General features: G+C 42.6%; 1 protein-coding gene across 1 annotated transcript in view; it reads left to right on the top strand.

Annotated features, from left to right (window-relative positions):
- Positions 1-13,124, top strand: part of LOC137369572 (peroxidasin homolog) — a 705,658-nt gene that overhangs the window by 195,138 nt on the left and 497,396 nt on the right. Inside the window, exon 2 of the mRNA XM_068030861.1 lies at positions 1,124-1,195. Coding sequence (XP_067886962.1) covers positions 1,124-1,195 — 72 coding nt within the window. The remainder of the gene's footprint in view (positions 1-1,123; positions 1,196-13,124) is intronic.

Below are 13,124 nucleotides of genomic sequence, written 5' to 3'. Positions count from 1 at the left end.
GTTCGGTCTCTGCTTATCACCATTGTTTTGGTCTTCTTCACATTCATTCTTAATCCATATTCCACACTTCATGCTCTTTAATTTTGAATGAATTCTGTGTTGTAAATCTTTTTATTTTGTGGCTTTGTTCATAAGTTAGCTTTCCATTCACAATATTGATATCTGACTTTACTCATGATACCACAAGGTACATTTTATGAACTCACAATCCTGGCACACAAATTTGTCTGCCAGAAACACATATCGGGAGCTCAGAAGCAAGACCAGTAAGCTCTGCTGGATTTTCCATCCATTCATCTTAACAGTCGCAAAATCCGTCAGGGCTCACTACCTATGTTTTTGCTTAATACCACAGCCAGAATGTCTCCAGTTTTTAAACTGATTTTTCTAAAAATGGTTCTGATCTGCAGCCTCACCCGTAACTGACCTGGACATATTCTTGAAAGGACACACATCTGCACTTTAGCAGCAGAAGCAAATGCTTTGGAGGTGCAAATCCATGGACAAGTGCATCCTTGTGTACATGCATTCACCGTTGACCTTTCCCAAGGCTGCTGGCATCAGGGGAGATCCTTTAATTTGAATGGGAATAGCAGCCACTCATAGTACTAAGGGTGCATCTGGAAGACTTGCCTGTCTAGGTTGCAGTGGTGGAATGGCTGTCTGGGAGGAGGAGGGCCACCCCCCAAAAGTAACTTGCCAAATACACCTATAACAGAAATAGTCTACAAAGGCCTTAATATAGAAACAAGAAATTTCTTTGTGGCTTTTTAATTTTATTCATGTGGGAGCCCTGGATGCTCAGTGATATAAGTGTTATTTTTGTTGGCGTAAACATGGTGTAAAAGGAGAAAGAATTTGTGGGAGATCTCAGAATAGGTCCTGGACTGGACCTCCTTCCACTACCCCCATCCTACTGTAAGTGTGTACAGTGCACTGCTGTAGTAGGAACCAGGATTTCTTCCCCATCAGAATATCCACAACCAGGTATTAATGGGAGTTCCAATGACAGAAAAGTGGCCTTATTGTGTTGCAACTGTACCTAGCAACTTAAAATCATGTTGCTTAACAATATGAGCTCAATATAATGATCAATGTCTAAATTTTACTGATTGTCTTGCAGGGACCTGAGATTTAACAGGATCAGAGAAATCCCATCAGAAGCCTTTAAAAAGCAGAAGAACCTGAACACACTGTGAGTGATTACTTGTTTACCTCATTTTATATACTGCAAGAAAACTATCGAGATGCAGCTGTGCACAAGAATTCTGAGTCCGGTCACAGTCAGAAGGAGTATACAGTTTCTGTCATTGTATCATATTATTTGAACAATTTTATATTTGCCAAAGTTGATTAAAATTAAAATTATTGTCCTTCCAAATCACTGGAAGCCTGAAAATATTATAAAATATATGGTTTGCAGATGGGCATAATAGTAGCATTTTTAATGTGTGTATGTCACATGAAATACATGCAACTGATTTTAGCAATTTCGTTGGTGAGCAACAATTTAATAACTATCTGTAATGAGGATAAAAGTTATATCTTATTTAATTAACAGTTAATTAACATTAGGATGGTATGTTGCCTCCTTGGTGGCAGGGTCAAGGATGTCACAGAGCATCTGCAGGACATTCTTAAGGGGAGGGTGAACAGCCAGAAGTCATGGTTCACATTGGTACCAACTACATAGGTAGAAAGAGGGAGGAGGTCCTGAAAGCAGATTTTTGGGAGCTAGGTAAGTCATTAAAAAGCAGGACCTCAGAGGTCATGTTCTCCGGTGCCACGTGCTGGTGAGCATAGAAATAGAAAGTTGGAGCTGATGAATGCGTGGCTGGAGAGATGGTGCAGCAGGGAGTGCGTTAGATTCCTGGGACATTGGGACCGGTTCTGGGGAGGTGGGATCTGTACAAGCTGGGTGGTTTGCACCTCAATAGCGCCGGGTCCAATATCCTTGCCAGGAGGTTTGTGAGTGCTGTTGGGCTGGGTTTAAAAGAGTTTGGCAGGGAGATGGGAACCTGAGGGTAGACTCAGACAGGGCAAATCAGAAATGGAAATGGGAGGCAGAAAATTAGTGAGTGAGATGGAAGATGAAGGAAATAAAGGATGAAAATAAAAAAAGAGTTTGGCAGTGCTCGAGGGTCTATACTTCAAGGCAAAGAGTATAGCAAATAAAGCAGACAAGCTGAGGGCACAGATAGAAAGGTGGCAATATAATATCATAGCTATTACAGAAACATGGCTGAAAGAGGGACAGGAATGGCAGCTTAACATTCCTGGTTACAGATAAGATAGAAAGGGGGATAACAAGGGGGGGGGGGTGACAGTTCTGGTTACAGAAGCAATTACAGCAGTGAGGAGGGATGATATGTTATAAGGATCATCAGTTGAGTTTAGGAACAAAAAAGGGGCAGTCACACTACTGGGAGTGTACTATAGATACCCGAACAGTCAGTGGGAGACAGAAGAGCAAACATCTAGGCAAATCTTTGAGAAGTGCAAAGAAAATAGGGCAGTGATGGTAGGAGATTTTAACTACCCCAATGTTAACTGGAATAATGTTAGTTTGAAAGGAATGGAGGGAACAGAATTCTTAAGGTGCATTCAGGAGAACTTTTTTGGCCAGTATGCAGCAAGTCCAACAAGAGAGGGCACGATACTGAACTTGATTTTAGGTAATGAAGATGGGCAGGTGGAAGGAGTGGCAGTGGGAGAGAATTTTGGTGGTAGTGATCATAATTCAGCTAGTTTTAACATTATTATGGAAAAGGACAGAGATAGAACAGGAATTAAAGTTCTAAATTGGGGTAAGGCCAATTTTACTAAGCTGAGAAGTGATTGAGCAAAGTGGACTGGAAACAGCTACTTGTAGGTAAATCAGTGTCAGAACAGTGGTAGGCATTCAAAGGGGAGATTCAAAGGGTTGAGAGTAAACATGGTCCCGTAAAGAAAAATGGTGGGACGGCCAAATCTGGAGCCCCATGGATGTCGATGAGCTTAAAGGGTATGATAAGGCAGAAAAGGAAAGCTTGGGCTGAATTTTATTGGTGCGTCACACTTCGCGGCAGCGCGCTTTGAACTTGGCGGCCTTCAGACATGGAAGCGCCGCTGCTGAGCACCCTTGATATTTCACGCGGGGCTCATTTAAATGGAGGGGGTGGAGCGGCCACCCCTAATGATGTAGAGGGGCGGCCGATCCATCCCTGGCAATGGCGTCCGGTGCCACCGCACAGGCGCCAAAGCCATTTTTAAAGTGCTTCAAGCTTTTAGCATAGATTTACATTTTTAAAGGTTTAACACTGGTCATTTTATTAAAAAAAAACATTAAAAGCTGGAGGTCTTTCCCCATCCCGACAATGTTTTTTAATTGGCTGATATGAATAAAATCTAGTTCAGTCACAACCCAAACTTTCCCCCGACCTCTTCACATTTGCCCTTCAACCCCTTCTCACCAGCAAACTGGATCCAAAATTGCCTCAGTGGCAGGAAAAAAAGGGTAATTATTGACGGGTGTTTTTGAGATTGGAGGGCTGTTTCCAGTGGGGTTCCACAGGGTTCAGTACTACATCCCCTGCTTTTTGTGGTATATATTAACGATTTGGACATAAATGTAGGGGGCATGATCAAGAAATTTGCTGGCGACACAAAATTGGCCGTGTGGTAGATAGCAAGGAGGATAGCTCTGTACTGCAGAAAGATATCAATGGACTGATCATGTGGGCAGAAAAGTGGCAAATGGAATTTAACCCAGAGAAGTCTGAGTTGATGCATTTGGAGAGGTCAAACAAGGCAAAGGACTACACAATAAAGGGGAGGATACTGAGAGGTGTAGAGGAAGTGAGGGACCTTGGAGTGTATGTCCACAGATCCCTGAAGGTAGCAGGACAGGTCAATAAGGTGGTTAAGAAGGCATATGGAATCCTTTCCTTTATTAGCTGAGGCATAAGAGTAGGGAGGCTGTGCTGGAACTGCACAAAATATTAGTTAGGCCACAACTTGAGTACTGTGTGCAATTCTGGTCACCTCATCACAGAAAGGATGTAATTGCACTAGAGAGGGTACAGAGGAGATTTACGAGGATGTTGCCAGGACTGGAAAAATGCAGTTATGAGAAAAGATTGGATAGCCTGGGCTTGATCTCCTTGCATCAGAGGAGGCTGGAGGGGAGATTTGACTGCGATGTACAAAATTGTGAGGGGCCTGGATAGAGTGAATGGGAAGGGCCTATTTACCTTAGCAGACAGGTCAGTGACTAGGGGCCATAGATTTAAAGTGATTGGTAGAAGAATTAGATGGGAGATGAGGAAAACCTTTCTCACCCAGAGTGTGGTGGGGGTCTGGAACTCACTGACTGAAAGGCTGGTAGAGGCGGAAAACCTCATCTCATTTAAAAGGTGCCTGGATGTGTACCTGAAGCGTCGTAGCCCACAGGGCTATGGAGCAAATGCTGGAAAATGGGATTAAGCTGGGTGGCTTTTTTTTGGCTGACGCAGACACGATGGGCCAAGTGGCCTCTTTCTGCGCCATAAACTTTCTATGATTCTATGTTTCTATCTATGACCTACATGAGACATATTCCAAATAATTGTTTTGTCTTGTCTTTTTCTTATCAAGATTTTTTTTTAGTTGTTTTAGATTTCCCCATGCTACACACTCACTGACTAAGATAGTGGCTGGGTGGCTTGTTCCCAAACCTTTGCCAATGCTGCACTTGATCTGGCCATTAGAAGATGGCCAAGAGTAGCACAGAGGTGAACTCATGACAGCTTTCACCTGATTTCTGTTCACCGTCTCATTCTGTGAACAGGCCTTAGGTTAGGAGCTTTCTGTGTGAAGAGTTGCAAATATAAAGGTATACCTTATTACTCCAGCATTGGCAACAGTTGGATTTTTCAAAGGAAATCTTGATGGATTATTGAAGTAAGGATCATGAAGCAGTGCCAAAGTACACACATTCCTCCATAGGTTCCACTTTGCACGACCTCAAAACTTTTGCTTGGTACTGTGCTTGGGCTCCATTTGAGAATTGTGGACATTGGTAATGATACAGTGCCTGACTGAGAATGTTGGAGCACTAACAGACTGTGTCAGTGCACCATTATTCAGAAGGCATGATTGAAGCACCCCTAAAGTAAATAGAATATTGTACTATTATTGGTATCAGAAATATTCTTAACATGTGCAAGATCAATAAAATTCATTATTGGGAAATCTTTAGCATTTGTGAAGCAATGGATTGCAAAATTGAATTCTGTATCACATACATAATTCATAAATTTACATGAATACATCTGAAAAGATGTATTTGCTACTACAGTATGATAAATTAAAGGATACAAGACTAAAGTCAGCAGCATAAAAACATACAACCATAAAAATAAGGAACTGGAGGAGACCATTTGGCCCTTTGAGCCTGCTCCACCATTCAACAAGATCATGGCTGATCTTTTACCTGAACTTGGCCTTTCCGCACTATCCTCATATCCCTTAATTCCCTTAGTACCCAAAAATCTATCAGCCTCTGTCTTGAATTCAATTATTGAGCATCCACAGCTCTCTGGGATAGCGAATTCCAAAGATTTATAACCCTCTGAGTGGAGAAATTTCTCCTCATCTCAGTCCTAAATGGTCGACCCCTTATTCTGAAACTGTGACCTCATATTCTATATTCCCCAGCCAGGAGAAACATTTTCTCAGGTTACACCCTGTCAAGCCTCTTAAGCATTTTGTGAGTTTCAATTAGAACATTCTTCTAAACTCCAGTGAATATAGACCTAGTCTAATCAATCTCTCCTCATAGGACAATCCCCTTATTCTAGGAACCAGTCCAGTGAACCTCTGTTCGATTCCCTTTAGGGCAAATGTGTCCTTCCTTAGATAAGGAGACCAAAACTGCACACAGTACTTCAGGTGTGGCCTCACCAATGCCCATACACGTTTAGTGAGGCTTCTTTATTCTTATACTCTAATCCCTTTGTAACAAAAGTTAAAATACCATTTGCCTTCCTAATTGCTAGTTGTATCTGCATATTAACTTTCCGTGATTCATGTACAAGTACACCCAGGTCCCTCAGAATGCAAACATTTCCAGGTCTTTCAGCATTCAAAAAATATTCTACTTTTTTATTTTCCCTGCCAAAGTGGATATCTTCACATTTCGCCCATTTTATTCCATCTTCCATGTTCTTGTCCACTCACCCAACCTGTCTACATCCCTCTGCAGCCAGAGAACCATAGAAAAGTTACGTCACAGAAGGAGGCCATTGAGCCCATCATGTCAGCGCCGGCCGAAAAAACTAGCCGCCCAATGTAATCCCATCTTCCAGCACTTGGTCCATAGCCTTGCAGGTTACAGCACTTCAGGTTCCTGTTCAAGTACCTTTTAAATGAGTTGAGGGTTTCTGCCTTCACCACCGATCCGGGCAGTGAATTTCAGACACCCACCACTCTCTGGGTGAAAAATTTCTTCCTCATGTTCCCTCTAATCCTTCTACCAATCACCTTACATCTGTGCCCCTGGTAATTGACCTCTCTGCTAGGGGAAACAGTTCTTTCCTGTTTACTCTATCTAGGCCCCTCATAATTTTGTACACCTCAATTAAGTCACCCCTCAGTCTCCTCTGTTCTAAGGAAAACAACCCTAGCCTATCCAATCTTTCCTCATAGCTGCAACTTTCAAGCCCTGGCAACATTCTTGTAAATCTCCTCTGTACTCTCTCCAGAGCAATTATGTCCTTCCTGTAATGTGGTGACCAGAACTCTACGCAGTACTCCAGCTGTGGCCGAACCAGCATTTTATACAGTTCCAGCATTATATCCCTGCTTTTGTATTCTAAACCGCAGCCAATAAAGGAAAGCATTCCATATGCCTTCTTCACCATTTTATCTACCTGTCCTGCCACCTTCAGGGTCCTGTGGACATGCACTCCAAGGTCTCTCACTTCTTCTACCCCTTTCAATATCCTCCCGTTTATTGTGTATTCTCTTGCTTTGTTTGCCCTGCGCAAATGCATTACCTCACACTTCTCTGGATTGAATTCCTTTTGCCACTTTTCCGCCCACTCAGCCAAACCATTGCTATCATTCTGGAGTCTACAGCTATCCTCTTCACTATCAACTTTACAGCCAATTTTTGTGTCATCAGCACATTTTCCAATCATACCTCCCACATTTAAGTGCAAATCGTTAATACATACCACAAACAGCAAGGGACCCAACACTGAGCCCTGTGGAACGCCACTGGAAACCACTTTCCATTTGCAAAAACATCCGTCGACTACTACCCTTTGTTTCCTGTCACTGAGCCAATTTTGGATCCAACTTGCCACATTCCCCCGCATGCCATGGGCTTTTATTTTACTGACCAGTCTGCCATGTGGGACCTTGTCAAATGTCTTACTACAATCCATGGAGACCACATCCACTGCATTAACCTCATCCATCCTCCTTGTTACTTCTTCAAAAAATTCAATTAAGTTAGTAAGACACAACCTTCCCTGAACAAATCCATGCTAACTATCCTTGATTAATATGTGCCTTTCTAAGTGACAGTTTATCCCATCTCTCATAATTGATTCTCATAATTTGTCCACCACTGAGATCAAACTGACCGACCTATAATTATTTGGCCTATCTGTCACACCCTTTTTAAACAATGGTACAACGTTCGCAGACCTCCAATCCTTGCTTGTAGCTAGTGAAGATTCGAAGGTGATCCGCAGAGCATCCGATATTTCTTCCTTGGCTTCCTTTAACAACCTGGGATACAATCCATCTGGCCCTGGCGGTTTATCCACTTTCAAGGTGTCAGACCCTCTAGTACTTCCTCTCTCATTATGCTTATGTTATCTAATATTTCACACTCCTCTTTACTACAATGTCTGTATCATCCCTCTCCTTTGTGAAGATAGAGACAAAAAACTCACATCTGCTGCATCCACACATAAGTTCCCTTGTACATCTCTGATCGGGCCTACCCTTTCTTTAGTTATCCTCTTGCTGTTAATGTACTGATAAAACATCTTAGGATTTTCCTTGATTTTACCTGCCAATAACTTTTCGTGTCCTCTCTTTGCATCCCAAATTTCCTTTTTTACTTCACCCCTGTACTTTCTATACTCCTCTGGGCTTTCTAAACTATTCAGTTTTTTGTGACTGTCATAAGCTTTCTTTTTCTGCTTTACCTTACCATGTAGGTTTCTAGATAACCAGAGGGGTCTAGATTTGGCAGTACCACCCTTTATCTTTGTGGGGACATGTCTACATTGTGCCTGTAGAATCCCGCTTTTGAATGCCTCCCACTGGCTTGCCACTGATTTTCCTTCAAGTAGCTGTATCCAGTCCACTTTCGCCAGATCACCTCTCAGCTTCATAAAATTTGCCTTCTCCCAATTTAGAACTTTTACATAATAATAAAAGCAAAATACTGTGAATGTTAAAAATATGAAATAAGAACAGAAAGCGCTAGAAATTTTCAGCAGGTCTGGCAGCATCTGTGGAGAGAGAAGCAGAGTTAACGTTTCAGATCAGTGACCTTTCATCAGAACATTTAATCCTGTTTTATCTTTGTCCTTTTCCATGATTATGCTAAAACTAGCTGTATTATGGTCACTATCTCCAAAATGGTCACCCACTGCTACTCCATTCACTTGCCCAGCTTCATTTCCAAAGACTAAATCTAGAATTACACCCCCTCTCGTTGGGCTTGTTACCTGCTGGCTAAAAAAGTTCTCTTGAATGCAGTTCAAGAATTTTGTGCCTGCTGTATTCCAATGGAATATTAGGGTAGTTGAAATCCCCAACTATTATTACCCTCAGAAATTTGGCTACATATTTGTTCTTCTATCTCCCTCTCAATATTTAGAGGTCTATAGTACACTCCTAGTAGTGTGGCTGCCCCTTTTTTGTTTCTGAGCTCAACCCATATTGCCTCATTTGATGATTCATTTAGCATATCATCCCTCCTCAAAGCTGTTATTGATTCCTTAACCAATCATGCTACACCCCCTCCTTTTTTATCCCCCTCTCTATCCCGCCTGAACACTGTATGTCCAGGGATGTTGAGCTGCCATTTTTGACCCTCTTTAAGCCAAGTTTCCATTATAGTGACAATACCGTGTTGCAATGTGTCTATCTGTGCCCTCAGCTCATCGGCTTTATTTACTGTACTCCTTGCATTTAAATAAATACCGTTTAACACTGCCAAATTCCTGTGCTGCATGCTTTTTTACCTTTGCATCTTCTGTTTTTCAGAGTCACTTCCTAATTTCCTGCCTCCTGTTCCCTGCTCTCAATTTGTCCAATCTGAAACTAATTTAAACCATCCCCAACAGCAATCCTTCCTGCAAGGATATTCGTCCCAGTCCTGTTCAGGTGTAGACCGTCCAGCTCGTACAGGTCTCGCCTTCCCCAGAAATGGTCCCAATGTCCCAGAAATCTGAAGCCTCTCTCCTGCACAATCTCTCCAGCCATGCAGCCTTTTGGTGTATTCTCTTATTTCTGTACTCACTTGCACGTAGCCTTGGGAGTAGTCCGTAGAATAGAAACATAGTAACATAGAAAATAGGAGCAGGAGTAGGCCATTTGGCCCTTTGAGCCTGCTCGCCATTCATTATGACCATGGCTGATCATCCAACTCAGTAACCTGTTCCCACTTTCCCCCTATATGCTTTGATCCTTTTCGCCCCAAGAGCTATATCTAACTCCTTCTTGAAAACATACAATGTTTTGGTCTCAATTGCTTTCTGTGGTAGTGAATTCCACAGGCTCACCACTCTCTGGGTGAAGAAATTTCTCTTCATCTCAGTCCTGAAAAGTTTACCTCGTGTCCTTAGACTATGACCACTGGTCCTGGACTCCCCCACCATCAGGAACATCCTTCCTGCATCTACCCTGTCAAGTTCTGTTAAAATTTTATAGGTTTCTGTGAGATCCCCCTTCACTCTTCTGAACTCCAACGAATATAATCCTAACTGACTAAATCTCTCCTCATATGTCAGTCCCGCCATCCAAGGAATTAGTCTGGTAAACCTTTGCTGCACTCCCTCTATAGCAAAAACATCCTTCCTCAGATAAGGAGACCAAAACTGCACACAATATTCCAGGTGTGGCCTCACCAAGGCCCTGCATAATTGCAGCAAGACATCCTGCTCCTGTACTCGAATCTTCTCACTATGAAGGTCAACATACCATTTGCCCTTTTTACTGCCTGTTGCACCTGCATGCTTACCTTCAGCGACTGGTGTACGAGAACACCCAAGTCTCGTTGCATATTCCCCTCTCTCAGTTTATAGCCATTCAGATAATAATCTGCCTTCCTGTTTTTGCTACCGATTGGATAACCTCACATTTATCCACATTATACTGCATCTGCCATGCATTTGCCCACTCACTCAACTTGTCCAAATCACCCTGAAGCCTCTCTACATCCTCCTCACAACTCACCCTCCCACACAATTCTGTGTCATCTGCAAATTAGGAGATATTACATTTAGTTCTCTCATCTAAATCATTAATATATATATTGTGAATAGCTGGGGTCCTAGCACCGATCCCTGCAGTACCCCACTATTTCGATAAATACCCATTTATTCCTACTCTTTGTTTCCTGTCTGCCAACCAATTTTCTATCCATTGCAATACACTACCCCCAATCCCATGTGCTTTAATTTTACACGCTAACTTCTTATGTGGGACTTTGTTGAAAGCCTTCTGAAAGTCCAAATAAACCACATCCACTGGCTCCGCCTCTTTAACTCTACTAGTTACATCCTCAAAGAATTCTAGTAGATTTGTCAAGCATGATCTCCCTTGTGTAAATCCATGCTGACTCTATCCAATTCTACCACTGTTCTCGAAGTGCTCTGCTATAAAAACTTTGATAATGGACTCTATAATTTTCCCCACTACCGACGTCAGGATGACTAGTCTATAATTCCCTGTTTTTTCTCTACCTCCCTTTTTAAATAGTTGGGTTACATTAGCTACCCTCCAATCTGTAGGAACTGTTCCAGAGTCTATAGAATCTTGAAAGATGACCACCAATGCATCCACTATTTCTAGGGCCACTTCCTTAAGTATTCTGGAATGTAGATTATCAGGCCCTGGGGATTTATCGGCCTTCAATCCCATCAATTTCCCCAATGCCATTTCTCCACTAATACTGATTTCCTTCAGTTGCCCCCTCTCACCAAACCCTGTGTTTCCCAACATTTCTGGTATGTTATTTGTGTCCTCCTTTGTGAAGACAGAACCAAATTATGTATTTAGTTGGTCAGCCATTTCTTTGTTCCCCATAATAAATTCCCCTGTTTCTGATTGTAAGGGACCTACATTTGACTTCATCAATTTTTTTCTCTTCACCTACCTATAGAAATTTTTACAGTCAATTTTTATGTTCCCCACAAGCTTACTCTCCTACTCAGTTTTCCCCTTCTTAATCAATCCCTTGGTCCTCCGTTGCTGAATTCTAAACTGCTCCCAATCCTCAGGTCTGTTGTTTTTTTCTGGTGAATTTGTATGCCTCTTCCTTGGATCTAATGCTATCTGTAATTTCCCTTGTAAGCCATGGTTTGGCTACCTTTCCCATTTTACTTTTGCGCCAGACAGGAATAAACAATTGTTGCAGTTCATCCATGCGCTCTATGAATGTTTGCCATTGCCTATCCACCGTCACCCCTTTAAGTAATGTTTCCCAATCCATCATAGCCAACTCGCGCCTCATACCTTCGTAGTTTCCTTTATTAAGATTCAGGACCCTGGTCTCAGAATCAACTAAGTCACTCTCCATCTTGATGAAGAATTTAATCATATTTTTTTTAATCTGTTCATGGGATGTGGGCATCGCTGACCAGGCCAGCATTTATGGCGCATCCCTAATTGTCCTTGAGAGGGTGGTGGTGAGCTGCCTTCTTGAACTGCTGCAGTCCATGTGGGGTAGGTACACCCACAGTGCTAGTGGTTAGATACAACTGAGTGACTTGCTAGGCCATTTCAGAGGGCATGTAAGAGTCAACCACATTGCTGTGGGTCTGGAGTCACATGTAGGCCAGACCAGGTAAGGTCAGCAGATTTCCTTCCCTAAAGGACATTAGTGAATCAGATGGGTTTTTACAACAATCGACAATGGTTTCATGACCATCATTAGACTAGCTTTTTAATTCCAGATTTTTTTTTAATTAATTGAATTCAAATTCCACCTTCTGCTGTGGTGGGATTTGAATCCATGTCCCTATAGTAATACCCTGGGTCTCTGGGTTACTAGTCCAGTGACAATAACATTACGCCACCGCCTCCCCCATATTACTACCTTTGAGGTCCTGCTTGCTAATCTCTTTCCTAACTCACTAAACTCAGCCTGCAGGACCTCATCCCTTTTTCTATCGTTGTTACCAATGTGGACCACGACCTCTGACTGTGCATCCTTGTCCTCCAGAATGCTCTGTAGCCGCTCGGTGATTTCCATGACCCTTGCACCATGGAGGCAACATACCATCCTGGAATCATGTCTGCGACCAAAGATACGCCTGTCTGTTTCCCTAACTATAGAATCCCCACCACTGTTCCTCTCCTGTCTTTTCTCCTCCCTCACTGCACAGCTGAGCCACCCCTTGATGCTCTGGTCATGACTCTCGCTACACTCGCCAATGGAACCCTCTCTCCAATCGGTACTCAGAACTGAATACCAGTTAGAAATTGAGATGCCCTCCGGGGACTCCTGCACTACCTGCCGTGTCCTTCTTGTCTGTCTGGCAGCCACCCAGTCCCTCTTTGCCTGTGCTCTCTTATCCTGTGACATTACCACTTCCTGAAATGAGCTATCCATGTTTCTCTCATCCTTGCCACTTTGCATCCTCCTCACCACTGAGTTTCCCAACTAACTTTGTATCGTGAGAAAACTTGGATATATTACACTCAGTCCACTTATCTAAATCATTAATATAGATTGTAAATATCTGAGGCCCACGTACTGATCCTTGTGGTATCCTGCTAGTTACAGCCTACCAACGAAAAATGTTCTGTTTATTCCGCCTCTCTGTTTTCTGTTCATTGGGCAATCCTCAATCCATGCTAATATAGTACCCCAAACCTATGCATTCAAATTTTGCCTAATAACCTCTTGTGTG

Source organism: Heterodontus francisci, chromosome 5 (genome assembly GCF_036365525.1).
Source record: "Heterodontus francisci isolate sHetFra1 chromosome 5, sHetFra1.hap1, whole genome shotgun sequence".
In the NCBI taxonomy this organism is placed as follows: domain Eukaryota; kingdom Metazoa; phylum Chordata; class Chondrichthyes; order Heterodontiformes; family Heterodontidae; genus Heterodontus; species Heterodontus francisci.
This window is presented reverse-complemented; position numbering and strand designations above follow the sequence as displayed.